The sequence below is a fragment of the Neopsephotus bourkii genome, unplaced genomic scaffold (assembly GCF_033783945.1).
Source record: "Neopsephotus bourkii isolate Nb327-2 ecotype Australia unplaced genomic scaffold, CSIRO-AGI_Nbou_v1 NB_168, whole genome shotgun sequence".
In the NCBI taxonomy this organism is placed as follows: Eukaryota; Metazoa; Chordata; class Aves; order Psittaciformes; family Psittacidae; genus Neopsephotus; species Neopsephotus bourkii.
In genome coordinates this window covers 16090606-16110115 of record NW_026900684.1, presented here as the reverse complement: position 1 = coordinate 16110115, position 19510 = coordinate 16090606, and the positions used below count along the sequence as shown (strand labels likewise).

Below are 19510 nucleotides of genomic sequence, written 5' to 3'. Positions count from 1 at the left end.
ACTGTAGAAGAAGTCTGGGTAGGTAATGAGTTCTGAATTTTACCAGATAGGCATGAATAACTGTATATTGCAGTCCCATGTGCATCATTTCTCCTGCTTTGTTGAACTGCTGTTGAGCTTGCTCAGTATTTACCTTTCCCAGCCCACAACTCATTTATTATAAAGAATGCTTGCTTTACAATTTGCCTAAAGTTACTAATTCTTTTGTGCTCAAAAACATTGCAAACATAGTGTGTTAATTACCTGTTCACCATGAACACTGATGAAAAAATAGACTCTTCACTAGAGTTTTAGACCGGAAGCCCATACTTACATTAGCTCACCTAGGACTCAGTTATAATGAATTGCAGCGGTCTGTGAAAAAACATGAAAATTAGTTTTTCACTGCTCCTTAGTAGCATGCAGGTTTACTCATTTCTGAGAATGGAGTGTTACGTTCAATCAGTCTCATATCAATAAAGACATCTTATAAACAGGTGTCAAAAAGAGACTTTGGAAAGCAAATAGTGAAAGGACAATTCAAGATTAACTTTTTTAATCCATATACTCTTAACATTAATGAGTGTTTATCAAGAAAGTGGCAGTAAGTAGGAACATTTATTGTTGTTTATGTTTCTAAGTCTTTATTTCATGCTATTCTGAAGTTCTAAACAGTATATTTTAAGTTTTATTAAAACTGATGCTGAATAGATGATTCTTCATGGGTCTGGTGATTAATACAAGATTCATAGGGTCAGGACACTACACTTCCTGCCCCTTCAGTTCCTCACAGGGGAAGGACCTGCTTGGAGGTCAAGTGTTCAGTGTGGATGCCAAATTCTTTAATTCATCTGGGAAAGACTTGGCTAAAAGGAAATAGTGGCATGTTATAGAGCGTGGTGAGTGTTCTTGTAGCATCTCTCAGGTACTTCACACCGCTCCCAGAATTGGGAAGTGCTTTTAGACCTGTCAGGATAGTAGGTTTTATAAACATGTCACTCACTCATGTAAATGAAATGCTTAAAAGAGTGTTTTGTAAATGTCATTCCTTTTAAAAGGAAGCAAAATAATACTAGCTTTATATTTTCAGTTTCTGGAATAGTAGCAAAAAGCTTCTACACTTGTTAACTGTATCTTTTAGGACTATCTTGTTTTGAAAACCTACATTAAACACTTTCATATCCAGCATGTAAAACTGGGAAATAACTCAGAACTCTGAAGTCTATAAATACAACTATTTACTTTACCCAGAACATAATTTTCCTGGACAGATTCCCATTTTTATTTAATCGTGTAACTTAATATAATTTATGTTTTTCCCAGCTGGGTGTTTTAAAATATCTCTGGACCATCCACAACATGTACATGTCTAGGTTTTTTTTTTCTTTTGGGAGGAGTGAGGAGAGTGGGTCAATATTTTTAATAATTTTTACAAAGCATCTTCATGAAATACATGAAAAAAAGATGAAAACACATGAAAAAAAAGATGAAAACACAGACCATCTGTGGATACAATAGAATGAGCAGTGAGTTTGCTATTTTAATGTAAAAGAGATGCAAAGATGATGATTCTGATTTCACTGATACCATCTTCAGTTCTGACACATGTAATTCTATTTAATAGTGTTACTCTTGGAATGGAATTAAACTTGACATGCTCCTGTGGGTGAGATCAGAACCATGCTGGGTTTCTAAGTAAGTGCAGTAGTGTTATTTTGTCATTAGGATTGTTTTGACTGGTCTGTTGAATTTAATGAGCAGTTTTTCCATCCTTGGTACACCAAGAACAGTTAAGCACAATGGTGGCAAAAGTCCCAACAGAAACAATACCTATCATGGAAGAAGTCATAAAGGTGGTCTTGGCACTAGCTGGTGTTGTGGTTGTGTTCAGGGTGACACACCCAGGACATGCACTGTGGACTGGAGTTTTCATAGGAAGAGATCCAGTGTGCTTTTGGGGCAGAGATGATCTGTTAAAGTGACACCAACAGCTTCTAAATAATAGTGCTGTTACATCACAGAGAAGCCTATACATCTTCAGGATAAAAAGTAATTGTTCCATGCAGTCTTGTACCATCTTTTCTTTTTTCTTTTTTGTTTTTTTTTTTTTTCTGTTTGTATCCTTTGCATTTCCTCACTGTTTAGTGAATGCAAAGCTCTCTAACAGGAAGGGTTCTTTTTCTGTAAGATTGTTTAATTCCAGTTTATGACGGACTACAGAGACATGATAGTGAGTGCTACTTCACAGGAACAAAAAAGTTCTGACAGCAGCAACCTTCATCTTGAGTATGGTTTATTCAAATGCCCTTTGAATGCTACAATCCAACTACAAAACTACATTAAAAAACACTTTGTACACAATGGACTGCATAAGTAAGACCAGCCTGGTATGGCATCTTGTTCAACTGTGTTGTCTGTAAAATCTCTAAAGATGACAAAGAATATCCTTACTACGTTAAAATAGAGAAGATACTTCCTCTATGTGAAACAAAAATGTGTGCAATCTGTGATTTAAAAATCAGCATTATTAACATTACCTTTAAACATTGGTAGTGTGTTTTCAAATACTAAACTGGTTTCACAATAGGAAAGATTTTCAAAGGGTCCATTGGACTCATGTAGTATATCACCTGTTACACTATTCTGTGCTGTTAGACCAACAGCAGTTTGGGAGGTGTTAGCATGACTGATGGAGGAAAGGCTGCTTTAAGAGTTGATCCTGCTTTGACCTACTCAATAGGAATTTTTCCATTGATTTCGAGGTCAAACTTGTACATGAGAAATGCCTCTCTATAGCTGTGTTATTTTCCATGGTGCAATGGTTAATTTTATCCCCCCCCCCCCCCCCCCCGTAAACTGCCTCACATTAACCTGGATAATATAAACATTCTGGAAGAAAACAAAGGGCATTTTAGAAGAGTCTGGCCTGGAATCTTTGGAAGCTGTGCAATCATTCAGAATTAATCTAAAGTAAGTAAAAAGAGCTGCCAGACCGTAGTGGTTAGGACAGGCCTAACGTAGGATGTAAGTTTTGAACCATGAAGTATCACATCCCATCTGCTGATAACAGGAGTTAGTTTGGGCAAGAGTGTTAAAATCATGGATTTTTTAGAAGAAAAGCACACCCTTCTTTGTCTCTAGAAATGTAAATGAGACGTTAATTGTAAATTCTGTTCTATTTGAATTAGAATGTACTTTGAAAGAAAGGCCATATAGAAGTTAAAAGTTTGCTACTGTAGTGCTGCTACTTCACTAAAGAATTAACCAGGGTTTGGGAATTTGCCAGAGCTTGTTGCTTTTGGCTCATTTCCAGTCAAGCCTTTAAGAAAGCCACCAACATGTTGTTGCTGTTAATGCCTTTGTGATCAAACACTGTGGTCTGCAAAAAACATTAGAGCAGTGCTAATGTATTCCCGTAATTCTGTCTGGTCGAAAACTGGAATACCAGCAAAATATTTCAGGGGAAATGCCACAGTTTTTCATAAAACTATGGATTATGAAATTTTTTTGAAATATGGTCAGCCAAATGCACCTAAGAATTCTGTATAGTGTTGCAGTTGTAATTGCAGCTCATGAACCATCTCTCACCCAGGAGGGGGAAGCAAGTGTTCAGGTGAGAACAGTTGCAGTCTTCTGGTTTTTTAAAGTTCACATACTCAGGTCTGTAGCCATTCCTTGTTGTTCCACAAAGGCAGGTTTGTTTTCATATGTGGTACTCATAGATGATGGAGATAAAAACATCTGTCTCCCACTGGAGGAATGCTGTTGATGAACAGCCAACCACAGCAGCTCTGGAAACCTGACAAAGCATGCTCACTTTTAATATTGGTTATAACACTTTTCACAACACTATCATATGTTTCTTCATATCATCCTTGTTATAGAACCAGATCCTTAGTGTAAATACAGGCAAGCTTTGATACATCATGTACCAGTTTTGTGGACTTGCTGAAGGACAAGCACCTCTGTAAAGATAGGAGTGTTTTCACATTGCATTGACCGTTTTGGATAAGCTTACAGCAGCATTTCCCCATCACATTCAGTTTTAAAGCTAATCAGATACTTAAGAGAGAAAAACTTTCAGAAGTTCTCACTGTTGTCAGATTACATATGGAGGCAGAAAGGCCTCAGAAACCACAGACCTAGCTCACTGGAGGCAGAGCAAAGGCTTTAGCTGACTTCAGTGAATCTTCTGTTCTGTCCTCCAGCCGCTCCGTCTGGCTACATGTTGTTCTGTATGCACAGCATCTTCTGTGACCAGGTGATGAAGCAGACAGGGAAGTCCATCCAGCAGAAAAATAACCCAGGAAAATAACTGAATTACGTTTCAGCTCAGCAGCTAGCTAAGTGATTGGGATGTAGCAGCACAGGAGGGTTTAGAGGTACGGAGAAGGAGTTGTCCTGGAAAGGAAGAAAAAATTAATTTTAAGTACAGGCTTTAAAAAGGCAGTTTATCTTTTGACACAGATTTAGATCAGACACTGGCATGGGATTTACCATCTTTGTAGGACAAGCAAGAGATTTTTGCCCACATGATTGTGAGTGAGGAACATAATCCCCTGCAGGAGTAAATATTTAATCTGACAAATTTTCTAGAAAAAAAAATCACAAAGTGAATTAGCTTTTGTTGGATTACATTTAAAAAATATATATTTTTCTCTGTCTTTTTAAAGTAAAAATAACTGAAAAGCAGGATGTTTTTGTTGTTGTTTTGGAGTATTAGCATGCAGTACAAGCACTGGGTCCTTTTCCTGTGTTGCAGGAATGTCTAATAAGGCTTCTAATACTGGGGATAGTGAATCCTTAAAGCAGTGAGTTTCACTGTGGAAGATTATATCCAAGGAATGCAGACATGATTGCTGATTGAACTATTTTTTGTTTAGCTTTATCAATAAAATTGTTTTAGTGGGAAATACAGCATTAAGGCTGCAGAGGAGATGGCTGCTGAGTGATCCGAAGGACCTAGGAAAAAAAAAAAAGAAAAACAAAATAGCTAAAATAATGGAATAGGCATTGAAATAACCACTGATTATTTTAAAAAGTGGTGACTCTGAAAAAGTGCAGGCATTGAAGAAGAGCTCTGAGAAAGTAAACTAAAGACAAAATAAGAAAAAAAGGAAGCATGGCTTGGCACAGAGAAGGAAACAGGAAAAATTCCAGTCAATGTAATTGGAAAGAAATGTAAGAAGTTTTGAAGGAGATACCAGGCGTCATAAAACTGGGTCAATTTTTAAGAGAGAAAATTCTCACACACAAAAACTGTGTCTACCGGATTGGTCAAGTATGCATAATTTTTGAGGATGTTCATTGCTTTTCCAGATGTGTGTGTTATCCTTTGTGGTTTGGCTGAGATCAGAGAGACTAAAAGAAAGCACAGTATGTATCAAAGATGTGGGAAAGTTTGTTCACCCTTTGCAAACTTCCCTCCAAACTGTATCTGATTTCTAGTTACATCTCCTGTTATGAGAATCAAACAATCAAGATGGTTTTCTTCTCATGTTAATTTTGGTTCAGTTCTTAGGATATGTAAATGCTTCCCTCTCATCCCTGGCTGATCTCCTATGCTTCAAGACGGTGTTTTCTACTAATAACTACAGCTGTCCTCATGCTTAGGAAAAGAAGAAATATGTGGCATGGAAGCTGTTTTCAAGAATCAGTGAGACTTTGATATCCTGCAAGTTGATCTAAAGTTTTCAGAGAATGGCTTGGGAAGAGGACCAGAAGTACTATTGTGGAGTCTGAAAATACTTTGGAGTATGAAAATAAACAGCCCCATTACGTTTATTAATGTTTTTTATCCCATTGATTAGAGAATGTTTCTTTTATGTAGAAATATGTAGTCTTACCTTGCTGTATTTAGGAAAATTGTTTAGCTTGTTTTTAATTTATGCCCATTCATAGAGTGTAATAATGTATTTTAAGTAGCAGTTCCAAGACTTCATGAACTTGTTAAAAAAAAAGTAGATACATTTTTTTAGACATAAAAACTGTATAATTTTTGGTCAGCAGTAAGAATATGATAAGATTAAAGGAAAATGAAAAGGAAATAGTGAGTTCTAGACTTCCATTGACAAGTGAACAGATTATTAAAGACTGATGATTACTAACTGGAGAGTTAACTGACAAGGAGTTTCATTTAGGTAAATAGAATGCTACTATATGAGATTGTATTCAGGCCTTATCAGCAGTATCATTTGCCATCTAGCAGTTTTAAGATTAACAAGAGTATTTAATTCGCAGACCTTTCTCTTCTTTGAGTAATACAAAAGATGTTTCTGTTTGTATGGCTGGATAACTCTCTACAGCGGTAAATGCTTGAATGGTTGTGCAGGAATTATTATTTTGTATTTTTAAAATAAGTTATGCCTGCTCTACAAAATTAAAAACTGAGTTTCAGTTGGAGACTTTTTTTTGTTTGATGGTTGACAGTGATATGATTACAGACAAAGATTTTGATGTAAAAGTGGTTGTAGAATTTTACATAGTAGATTTAGAATGTACTTTTTTATATGTTTGTGATTCCTCTGGTGACTGTTAGAAATCTAGAACAGTTAGAAATGTTGGCTCTTAAACTGTATGTTTGAGCATTATATCAAGGAGCATTTCTGGTACTAGCAAATATGTTTTTTACTCATGAAACTTTCATTTGTACTTTAGAAAAATAACTATTCCGGTCCTGAGTTGATGAATGTCCTGATTTGCATGACATGTGCTTAGTTAGTCCTTTTATAAAAGCTATCTCATTGTCTGCCTTTTTGATCATTTTTCTATTTCTGAGGCTTTTTCTGAATTATAGCTCCTGGTACTATTTGGTTTTTTTTGGTGTGACATAAGGAGGTATGATTCGGTCATTCTCTTCTAGACTTTCTTACCTCTTTGCCTTTCTTTTGTTTTTCTGAAGTATTCTGCAGCATAAAGCTGCTTTAGATGAAAGGGTATCTTTTCTTTTTAACAAGGTTGCTGTTACCCTCTACCTGAAAAGCTACTGTTAATGCAATGATCATATTAGTGTTACTCAGCCAAAATACATTCTAAGTGCATAAAGAAGAGCATGAGTATCTACAAATGTCTCCTGTTTTGTCATTATTCTGCAAAGAGCATTGTCTCTCCAGAGAATCCTTGTAGGTGGACCACAAAAGGTGAACAACTGTTACAAAAAATTTACTGAGAAAGGAGGCTATGCTTCTTTGTCAGATGAGGGCTTTAACAAACAGCATGGCTTCATCACACACCACGGTGTGCCCCCCTGCACGTCACATTTCTCTTCTGAAGGAGAATGTGATGGGGTGAGAAGCAAATACAAAGTATGACCTACAAGAGTTGGGGCTATGTCTGTTGTCATGCACTGTGCACGGACTTAGGACAGCCGTGTCCTGGAGTCTTGCCTGCCCATGAAGGTGTCCTTGTCCTCCTCCTGAGAGCTGGGACTCAGCCACCCCTGTGCACCAGAGGCCTGGTTCCTCTGTTAGGGCTGTGGGAGTAAAACAGGGATGAAAGCACGTGTGGACTCTCCCTAGTAACTCACTTTTGTCAGATGCAAGGCTTGGAAGGCACAGTGGTTCGTTCCCTAGGGATAGCAACTCATTTATCTCAGACAAAAGAAAAAAAGCTTACAGAGTTGTGCTGCCTTTTGGCCAAGCTGCTGACCCAGTGTTCAAACTGCAAGGAATAAGAAATGATCCTGAAAAACGAAGGAGTCATTTCATTTTTTTACTTATCAACAGTAGTAAGAGTGCATGTGATATATGCATGAGTCTTGTCTTAAACCTGGGGTTGAGAATTGTTTCCTTTAGTGAAGAAATGTGTATTTTTATTGTGCTTTCGCTCATGAAAGCTTGCATAGCGTGCAGTGTAAGAACAAGCTCTTACAAAATCCTAGCATGCTTCCCCCCCAGCCCCCCGTCTACTGGGAATGTGCAAAAAGTATTTGATTAGGTACCTACATCATTTTAGATTCCTCTTTGAAGATATGTGCAAATGGTGTTAAAAACATCCCATGCCTTTTGTGAATAAAGTACAATCAAAACTGGAAGGAAAGAAGACACTTATTTAAAAAGTGTTTGAAGAGCCCGTCTTCGCCCGGATTATTGGATAGGCCCCTGCTTTAAAATGCAAATTCTGTTGTTGTTGTGAGGCTCTGTACTGAAAAATCATGTTTATTTTCCCACAGCTAATTATTGGTTTAGAACATGCATGGTCTGAAATACTTGTGTTGTACCTTAATGACTCTGAGATAATGAAGAGATTTATTTGTTATTTTCTATCTCAAGTAACTTCTTAAAGGTAGAACCTACAAACTTATTTATTTAAAAGGCTAGTACCAAACAATATACAATTGTTTTATCAATACGGTGCTTCTCCCTCAGCCAAAAATATTTTATGCTATTTTCTTTTTAGGAAGGAGGCACAGCTGGATGAAGAAGGACAGTTTCTGGTCAGAATCATTTATGATGATTCCAAAACCTACGATCTGGTTGCAGCTGCAAGCAAGGTCCTTAGTAAGTAATAAGGATATCTTCTTTGCCCATTCATTACAGAAAAAAAGATATAAGTCCGCCCCCCCCCCAAAAAAAAACAACCTGAAAACAAAAAACCAGTGTAGCAGAGAGCAATGGGATTTAGCACAGAGGAAATGAAAACAGGGTGGTGGTCAAGGAGAATTATTTTTTTTTTTTAAATCTCAAAAGAAAGGTGTTTACTTATTCTATTTAAGATATTTTTATTCTTTTTATTCCTTTAACTGAGTTTTATTACTTCCAAAGTATACCGGGTCATAGGAACACCTTCAACTGTAGTAATATACCTTATCCACAGAACATGGTCAGTGTTGCAAGCAGTTGGTAGGAGTGTTCCCTACTAACAACTGAGTTACTTTATTTTCGAGTAGTGATTACTAAACTGAATCAAAATCTAAAATGCTATAAATGCATAAAATGCACAGTGCAACAAAGTTATAGTGGTAATTGGTAAATCCTAATGAAATTCCTGTATTTAATACCTATTATGTGCCATGTGGACCCTGAATCTTGTTTTTCTCATACTCTTGACGTACTGGATCTGGGTAAAGTTCAGGTACTGTCTTTCTTGTTTATGAATATGAAACTGAAGGGGTAAACAAAGCACATGAAATACAGTGTTTGGACTTAATTGTATTTTCCTGTTTTAACTAGATCTAAATGCCGGGGAAATTCTTCAAATGTTTGGGAAGATGTTTTTTGTGTTTTGCCAAGAATCTGGTTATGATACAATTCTACGTGTCTTGGGCTCAAATGTCAGAGAGTTTTTGCAGGTAAGAATTTTGTGACAAATTATTGCAGATACCGGATGGAAGTATGGTCTAGTCAGCAGATTAGATTGAGATTTGGAAATATAGGTTGCAATCTGTGATCTCCCAGTTATTTGTGAAGAGGTGTCTGGAAGCCTTCTGCCTTGGTATTTGTACCTTATAAAGCTTCCCACTGCTTAGCAGTTTTAGCGGTGATGTTCTCTTTTCCTCTCAGTTAATACAGTTACCTGATAGAGTAGTAATTTTCCCATAGCATCTGTGACTGTTCAGTTTTATAAATGAGTGAGAAGGCATGTAACATGGGGTTGCAGAGGCATTCATTATGTCTGAAATCTTACTTGAAATTCCAAAGAAAAGTTTTGAACAGGAGTTCTTATATATAACAGAAGTATGGAGTAGAAGTAACATGGAAAAAAACACAAGCCCACATTGTCTATGTATATTAAGTAAAAAGACTTTGTTTATACTAACAGAAAATGTAGTCTTCAGATTTGTAGGGTATTTCTTCTAATTTCTCTTGGGCTAACTATACCTACTGGTTATTTCTAATTGTACGTTACGTACAGAGCTAGAGGTAGTACACAGCTCATCTCAAAGACATTATCCTTCATCCTGGAAGTAAGAGTAGGATAGAGCAGCAGCATTGAAGTAAATTTTCATGCTTTCCTGACTGCAGAAGAGCGTGATACGGTGCTGTAAACCAAAACAAAATGAAAACAGTTTTTCAGTGGCGTGAAAGAAATACAGTTGCTTCTCTAAAGTGTGATTTCTAAGTGTAGAAAAAAATGGGCTTCCTTTTTTTGTCACTTGAAAATTGCTAACTTCAGAAAAACACTTTGGATTCAAGATTTGTCATATATTTCACTTTTTGAGAGAACTGTGTGTTATAATGAGTTTAAAAGCACTCATTAAGATTTCACAGGACATTGCACAAAAGCTGAGTGTCAAATCTCTGTGGATTTTTACTGGAAATTTGGCAGCCTTTTGGAATCTGTTCCCTTAAAATGGCTCCAGCAATATTAAGTGAAAAGAGCAGAGTGCACAGGTTGCTGGATTACCAGAATACTTACTTCTGTGTCTCACTACCTACCCCAAAATTTGGGTTATTACAGAGCATCCTAGATGTAGTCAACCCAGACTTCTTGTACAGATCCCAAGGACTGTAATTGCTGGGCAGATAGTTTATGTGTAGCCTCCAACATGTGCATACCATTTGTGATCTGTGTACTATTGTCTGTCTGTGGGGTGTGACATCCTTTATATTTCATGGCTTCATTCACAGGCCGCCCTCAAAGCAAGCTTTCAGGTAAATGTGATTTCTAAAGATGACTCATGTACTGAAGTTGCAGTTAGGGTTGAGCAAGAATAGGGAAGGAGGAAAAAAAAAGATGTATCTGGCCTGCTGCTTCATCACTGTGGGTATACATGGATGGGCCAGTCCTTCTCTATTCCTTTCCCTCATGCCCTTTTCCATACAGTGTACTTCCTTCCATTCCTTAATCATGTGCGATGATGAAAAGACTGGACACGTTTGAAGTGCACACCAAACATTTATAAAAGTGTGAACAGCTTAAATGTATTTTCTGTGAAAATAAGTCTCATCTTTACATTCTGTTTGCTGTGACATCTCAGAGAAAATTGAGTTTATTCGTAGATGAAACACAGGTAATTCAAACTTCATGAAAGAGTTAAAAAAAAAGAAAAGATGCAACTAAACCTAATATTTATACTTTCTATGAAAAACACAGGCGTGGAAGAATTGCAAATCATATTGAAATACATGCCCAAGAGAAGCAGTGTGAAAAGAGGTACCTCCTAAGAAACCTAGTGTGTAGCTTTCTACTGAATAAAAATGAAACCCTGGAGTAGTGGTTAGTTCTCTCATTTAGGGAATCATTTACATATCTGTTTAATTGTTCATAATGGCAGTGCAATAAATTTCAGGGGACTAATTCCTCTTATAGAAAGGTTCCAGATGCTCTGTACCACACAGAACTGAACAGCATATCTTTGAATTTCAGATGCCAGTGACAACTCTTTTGCTTTTAGACAGGCCAGGATCTGCCTGATTTAGTATCACTGCTTATTCTTGCTTGGAGATCCCTTAGTGTTTTACCATGGAGCTGATCACTGCTCTCCAAAGTGCTAGAACTAGCATCTCTGGTCCCAGCACAAGCTCTGGCATATATCTAAGCAGTCTAGGAGCCAAGAATTCATGCAGAGAGCTTAACCTATTATCTGTACATGATCACACCTCTGGCCCACAGCAGAAACAAACTAGAAAAACACACACATTTGTTCTTCCAGAAGCTGCAATATCAATTTAGAATGAATAAAACATGCACACACCAAAAAAAAGTGGGAGTGACAACAATGACAGTGACATAATGACAATGTCTAATTGGCAGGGTCTGGGAGTGATTTCAGCTCCTTGATCTGAAGCACATCTTACAGTTTCTTGTTGGAGCAAGGTTCTGAATACAGTAAGCTCTTTGCTCAACCCTTTATCTGTATACACAGGGAGAAAAGACACATGGGGGACTAGAAAGCAGCTGCAATACATCCTGAGGAAGTCCACACTCTGGATGATTAGAGAGTAAAGACTAAAGGGCATATCATATGGGCTCACCTGACACTTCTTGGACAAAGCAGAAGTGGGGTATCAGGCTGGCAAAGTGGTCTTGCAGAATGGGGCCAGTGCCAGATTTTAGCAATGCTTGTGTCAGACTTAAATGTTAATAATTACATAACCATCTTAATAAAAGTCTGGCCTTGATATTGGCCATTTCTCATAGCAGACTGCTTTTGAAGTTCTTTAAGTGTTGATGACTGTAACTGAAAGATTGTTGTCTTTTCCCATGTATCTCTTAGGCATTTTTTTTCCAAAAGGTCAATATATCCCAGCTGTTTCTGAGACATATGTACTGAAAGAGCATTTCTGTACCTGATTAAGGAGATTGTGGGGGACTCCCTCAGAGCCAGTCAGATCTCTTGGTCTTTTCTCATCCACACTTCCAAAGCAGTCTCTTCCCATTTCATTGTCTTGAACCCTGTGAAGACCTTGCAGAATTTGCCTTCAGGCAATTGCAATTGAGTGCCCACTAACAGCTGGAATGAATTGACTCTCAGATTGTTGCCTCTTCAAGTTTTAATTTGGAGGTGTTGATATAGCAACAAAAACATGGATTTGAAACAAACCAGAAAACTGAAGGAGGAAGTTCCAAGCTGAGTACATCCTACGGAATTCATTTCTAAGCATCTCATTTCCTCTGGAGGCCTCCCAGGAGAGGCAGCTGTCCAGGCACTTCACAGCTCACATGAAATCGAGTTCAGTATGCTTCCACAAATTTGATGATTGACAGATGCTCATGAAAGGTGGAGAACGTCCCAGACAGTGCACTGAAAATATTTTCACCTCTCTTCTTGTGCTGGCAGAAAACAATATGCAGAGCCTGGTTCTAGCACTTACTTGGGAGGGTAAGAGAGCAACATTTAAAATATGCAGTAATGTTCTGAACTTAAGATGTTAAGGAGTTGTATGAATTTTACAGTATAAGTGAATAATTATGTGGGTTGCAACGCTATCCAACAAACTGAGTTGCTCTTACTGTGTTAGGTATACAGTAAATAGCAACCTGGAACCTTGAAAATTCCTTCACAAAGTCAGAACAAGTCTGTTCTAAGTGTGATATTGATCTCATTGTTCTTGTTAATGTCCTTACTAGGTATGCCTATCAGTTTATCATTTAGGTCTCCTCTTTCTGGTCAAGATTTAAAGTTAAATGCATAAGATGTCCAGGACATAACTAGAAAAATAGAGGACTTCTTCCCTTTCCTGAATAATCTTTTCTGAAACATGATTACAGCAGCTGTGATTTGTGCTGTGTATTATGTGGGGCTTTTTTTCAATTATTCTCAGAGAAAATAAGTATTTGATGTTGGTCTTTCAGTCATTTTTATATTTACATTAAAATTTGAAACTTTGTCAGGTCCTGTAAACTTGGGTTGACTGTTACAAATGTCAGAACTAGGGCTTTTCATTGAAAATAAGGAAAAAGAGTCATGTTTATTCAGACATGCTTATTTGTATTTGACACCGAAATTCACATCTGAAGAGCAAATTATAGGGACTATAATCAGAAGACATAAAAATGGATAAGCTACAGGTTTAGGAAACGCAGAGTCTTTAATCATCAGAGTGTATCCAAATACAGCATAGTCAAGCATGAATTCATACTAACTGGAATAATTTTTAATAGTGTTAATTTTGATTGCCACAGTAGATGGAAAGAACATCACAAGCTACCTGAAAAGCTTTCTATGATGACGTATGGCAAATGCACAGAGAATGTGAGCATCAGGAGAAAGCAGATGTTCAAATTAGACAGAATATGTACAAGCTTTCTTCAGAACTAATAAGTGAATGCCTTATAATCATGTTTTTAATTTCTTCTTCCAGAACCTGGATGCTTTGCATGACCACCTTGCTACTATTTACCCGGGCATGCGAGCCCCTTCCTTCAGATGTACTGATGCAGAGAAGGGGAAGGGACTCATTCTGCATTACTATTCGGAAAGGGAAGGTCTCCAGGATATTGTCATTGGCATCATCAAAACAGTAGCTCAACAGATCCATGGTACAGAAATAGATATGAAGGTAATGTCTGAAGGGATGTGCACATCAAAGCTGCTGTCAAATGAAGAAAATCAGAAGTGAAGTTATCTCAGATTGAATGGCTAGTTATGTGTAGTGATGGTGATCTGCTTGATGTCCTTGCTTAGATTCTACTTTGTAGAAATCCATAGTTCAAACATTTACAGCAGGTGTTAGTACTCAAATACGGAAGGATGCAACAGAATCAAAACAATCCTCTTCTTAGGTCCCTGTTTATTCAAAGTGTTGAGACAGACAAGGAGGGCCATGTTGGAAAGTTGGCTGCAAGAGTGTTGAAGCTGTTGATTGACAAGCATTTCTTCTGGTAGCACAGGCAACTTATTCAGTCCTCCTCCTCTTACTGCTCAAGCTTGTCCTATGACATCTTCTTCAGCTGTGTCCCTCCAGCTGTTGTCGAGCTATAAAATAAGCTAGACTGAGGAAGTGAACTGGGTTCAAAATAACATTTTTCTTTTTTCTGGGTTATTTAAATAACATTTATTTTTTTCTGGGTTTATTGCACCTATTCCTATATGTGGTCTGGTGTTCTTTGTGTCAGAGAGAGTTCTGCCAGCATAGTCAAGGAGTCATGCAAAGACAGAAGTGGTCAGCAAGGCAGCGGAGAAATAATATATGTTCTGAGGAGGCTTAAATAAGAATTATAAATTTACTTCTAATTTTCATGTGACTTTCTTAGGCTTTTCTGGAAATTTTATTGTTGTACTGTAATTAAAAAGAAATGTAATACTTGTGGTCAAACCTATTGTAAGTCAGCACAAAGTTCAGTTTAAATCCAGCCTATACTTACAGACTGTCTGGGCTGAGAGCACATAGGTGCCTAAAAATTAGTGTTACCTCTAAACTGAAGAAAGTGCATATTGTCTGTATTTTATTTTGTCTGTTACCCTGGTTTTTCCCTTGTCTGTACTAGAAAGTCATGTGCCCTCAACCCTGAACTTTTGTTGTCTCTGCTGGTTAATAATCCTAGCTTTTGACACCTTTAATGACATTAAATAGTACTTAACTCCACATGTGCTCACAAAGTACCACTGGTAGTTATGCAGAGAATAATCGTTACTTGTTTCTGCAAGGTCAGAGTGCCAAAATTTGCAGCTTATCCCCACAGACAATGAAAGTCTCCCTCCATTACTCAACAGGTCAACTATTAATCATTAATGGTACATAGTCGGGGTATTACAGCAGAGTAAGCCTGCCATTGTGGTACCTGGCTTGTTTTACACTGTTCAAAAAAATGAGAACAGGAGAAAAAGATTGGCTGACCTCTCTCATTTCAGTCCCTTGCCTCATAATTCAATTAATGCTTTCATGTTTCAGACTGTTTGCAATGTTTTGTTTGAAATAGCACAGCACAGAAAAACAATGGAGTTGATTTTCATTCCCTGTTTTTGTGGACCAGTCAGTGCCTCTTCTCTAAATTTTTTGGTTTGGTCTTTAGTTAGAATTTTGCTTAAGGAAGAATTATTTTTAACTGGTAAGAACCTCAATGCCTAGCCCTAAGTTTCTCATGTTATTATGGGAGTTGCCTACCAACGTGCAAGAACAGAGATGAGATTCACAAGTTGTCCTTCCAGATCTCTATCCAAAGCATTTACATAACAATCCAACACAGGACTGCTTTAGTAAGTTCTGCAGTTCTCTTTATATTGATTAGTGTGAAGTTGATATCTACAGTTTGATGTTTAGTACTTTGTTAATCACTTTTCTTTTTTGGCTATTTAGAACAAATGCTTACATAAATCCTTTTGAGAGAATGCATGCTTCTAAGTCTCTATTTTCATACAATTCTGCTTGAATTCTCTTAAATTTTTCTTACCAGCTTCTGTGCAAGTGGTAGCAATCTTAATTGTTTACAGTAATTCTGCTTTTATTTCAGTAAATGATTAGATTTTGTTTCATGGGTTATGCAGAATCACGGAATGGCAGAAGTTGGAAGGAGCATACATACATATATACATAAATACATACATGTTCTTCTAAAATACAGAAGGGCTTCCTTTTCCAGAATGGTGTCCCTCAAGAAATGTGCCCTTTCTTTTAACACCTAGGGAATGTGTGTGCTGAAGGCAAGGAAAAAGAGAAAAAGGTAAAAGGTCTCTGTTTGTTGAATGCTGTTAGCATTGAAAGGAAGGCCATTTGATTTGCACTTGGATTCACAACTGCAGTTGTGTAGTTCACAAAAGCCCAGGTTGACATGGATTGATTAATTAGTTCAGATCCAATTTGCTTTATCTTCCCTGACAGGGTAATTCACTTTTATCTAAGTCAAGCTAAGACTATGTAATGTTTGCATCAGGTATTGTCCCAAGGATTGTTGCTGACTTTGAGAACGTGCTAAGAATATTTAAGTTCCACTAGTATCAGTATGAGAGCTAAAAATCTTCATGATGCTGGTGACCAGCTTTGGCATGAGATCTCTTTTAGAAGCCTTCTGGCTATGTCTTCTCTTGCTTCACTTGTCAGAGGTTGTTTGTATATAAATGAGGGTAACCTGGGAGGGTGAAGTCAGGACAGGGATTCCCTCAAGGCTACAAATGGGATGGGTCAACGAAGAATGTTGTATAATCCTGCAAAGCCCAGAAATCTGTTGGCAAGACAGACTTTTGCAGTTCTGTTGTTATCTGAGGGCAGACTATCAGTGTCTTTCTTTTAGACAGGGAAGATGGTTTACAATGTAAAATGAAAAAAGATCAGGGGAAGTCCTTGACCAGATGGTAATTTCAGACTGTCTCATTACTAATGGCAATATAAAAATCGAACCCAAGATGTGATCAGCTGGAGAGCTGACTAAAAACTACTTTGATAATTATGGAGAGTAAGCAGTACTGACCACATGTTAAAATGCTAGCTGTGTGTGAAGATGTCAGTCACGGAGCATGGTCAATTTGTAATTCTGACACAAGTGCAGCTGGAAACTTAGAGGCATTCCCACAGTTTTAATGTTGGGTGTACAAAGCTAAGGGTGGTACCATTTACACAGTGAACTGCTTTGCCTCAGGATCACCCCAAATCAGCTGCAGTGAAATTTGTCAGGTAACATTGCGCACTTGGCTTTGATCAGAAGACATCAAGAATTTCATCCTATACTGACCTTTAAATGGCAAACTCCTTACTTCATATTAATCTTCACAATCTGATGGAAAAAGACCCTGTTGAAGGACAGTCTGTCCTTCTCTCTGTCCCGAGATATGAGTGTATCTCAGGGATGTGCTCATATCTATAAAATTGAGTTTTGTCCTGTAGGTACATCAATGGAAGTTTAAGAGATAGCACGTGTTCATTATACCTGCTGTATCACAGTGATACTGCTGGGTTTAATGTCTTGTGTGTAGCTCACCAAATAGATTAAACCACAATATCGTTTTAAAATAACTGTTCTTTTAATTGTCCTTCTCTGTAATGTTGGTTTGACTTTTCACTTGGCTAAGAAGGGACAAACGCTGAAGATACACCCTCTGGAAAGCACAGGCGTGGTAGCAGTTGTTATATGTTCTCTTTGAAACCAGGAGAGTGATTTTCCGCTTCAGTTTTTAACTGCAGTTACTATGGTGATTGAGCTCTTCGACATGGTGAACTGATGTCACTTCACCACCTAAGACTGCAGAGGAGGAAGAATTAGATTTGATTCCTGGCTTTGTTGCTTCTGTCACTGAACTTTCATTTGTCTAGCATTTAACAGAGGCTTCTTCAACAGTATTTAAGTGACAGTGAAATTCCATGGCTTACAAACTTTGCTTGGAGAATGAAACAATGGTAAGTTCTATCCTAGTTAAACTTACTGCAGAGTATGTAGGGCAGGTCTTTGGCAAATTAGATTGGATCTTTAGGTGCAAGGGTAAAGGGACAGAATTTAACATACTCTGTTAATGTCAAGAAATGCTCATTTTAAATTTGCTGATAAGGTGGGTGACATGGTGAGATAGATTCTGTCTAAGGTTAGATAGTGTATAAATGATGTGAGCAGAAAAAACATCATGAAATTGCATACCCAATGGGATGTTATGAATCAGTATTTTTCTTAGCCTGGAGAGAGGTATAATTGTAGTGTTTGTTAAGAAGGGTCTGTGAATGGATGACCAGAATCAAATTCAGTAAACCAGCCATATCCACAGCATATCAGGTTTACCAGGAGTGTGCAGCTGGCACTGTGGCTATCTTCTAGATCTGACACATTTCATGTGTTTGGCCTGTTGTTCATTTGCTGCACTAATACACTAGTACAGCAGGCATTTCTTGATGCCCTGGAGTCTGGTCAAAAGTAGTGTTGCAGATGAACTTGAAGATGCCTGAGAAATTTGCAGCAGTAACTATCTGGTCAGTAGGTTATAATATTACTGTTTCTGGAAGGTGATGTGCTGTTAATATGAACATTTCCATAATAATTATTAGATACTAAAAAATTAATTTTAGGACTGCTTTGCTGAATTAAGAAGCTTTTCATTCAAAATAAGCATTTTGGTTTTTTTCAGCTGTGGCAGCAGCAGCTCTTTGAAGTAAGATCCAAGACTGGAAATAATCTGGAAGCGTAGATCAATTCTAGTGATAATTCTACACAATTTGAGAAAGGTTACTGTGTCTCAGCTGTCCTTGGCCACAATAATATTAGGTATAGAATAAAATGTACGGGAGTATGCACAAGTGGTAGAAAGTAAGAACTGAGACTCTAAGTATGTTCTGTCAATCCTCAGTATGGCCACAGTCTCTCACAATTTCAGGGATAATGATTTAAAACAAGAGGAAGAACATGGAGAACCTTTAAACCCTAAGTTCAGAGGGAAACTAGGTCTCCATCTACTATATTCCATTTTCCTAGACAAACCCACATAACTTGTTTTCCTCAAATGACCACCACTTAATTTTTCTGAGGTTTACCTTTTATTAGCTATAATTTCCCAATTGTCTTTGCCACGCAGTGCCATATAGGTTTACCAGCACAGTTTCTTGAGGAAGTTAGGTTTAATCAACATTAGCATTTGAACTTGTTCATACATCCAGCCTTAGGTGCCTACTTGGACGAGTAAATTTAGTAGCCCAGTCTTTCTCTTTTAGTTACATATGCAATAGAAAGAGAAGACTAATGCAGCATATGGTATAGAGCACATAAACAAGGTTCCTGCTCCGTTTTCCAGAAAAGCCATTCTTTCCTTTAAATGAATAGTCAAATAGGAGATCAGGCAACACTGCCTTCTTAAGTAAGCATCATTTAGCAAAAAATTACAGTTTTGTTGTTTTCCACTCCTCCATTTTTATAGGAACAAAGAAAGGTATCATAATTTCTCAACCCATCAGTGGCATGGCTGACAGTTGTGGAGGAGAAATATTTAATAAACTAAACATCTGAGGGATCAGTGCAGTGTTTGTGCTTTTAAGAAGTCTATTTTGCTTCAGTGGCTTCAGGATCAAATTCTACATGAAAGTAGAATCAGGTGCAACATGTTCCAGAAAGTTGCCGCTAAACAATACTGTGTAAATAGAATTGTTCTGTTCCAGTCATTAAATCTAATTAAGCTTCAGAAGAGGTGAATTTGGCCTCTCAAGGTAAATTATGTTATTCTATTAGTTAATAGCTGTAA

The 19510-nt window shown here is 37.5% G+C and overlaps 1 protein-coding gene across 1 annotated transcript in view; it reads left to right on the top strand.

The window, feature by feature from the left end:
• Positions 1-19510, top strand: part of GUCY1B1 (guanylate cyclase 1 soluble subunit beta 1) — a 40951-nt gene that overhangs the window by 8758 nt on the left and 12683 nt on the right. The window contains exons 3-5 of the mRNA XM_061373724.1: positions 8377-8477; positions 9150-9268; positions 13725-13922. Coding sequence (XP_061229708.1) covers positions 8377-8477; positions 9150-9268; positions 13725-13922 — 418 coding nt within the window. The remainder of the gene's footprint in view (positions 1-8376; positions 8478-9149; positions 9269-13724; positions 13923-19510) is intronic.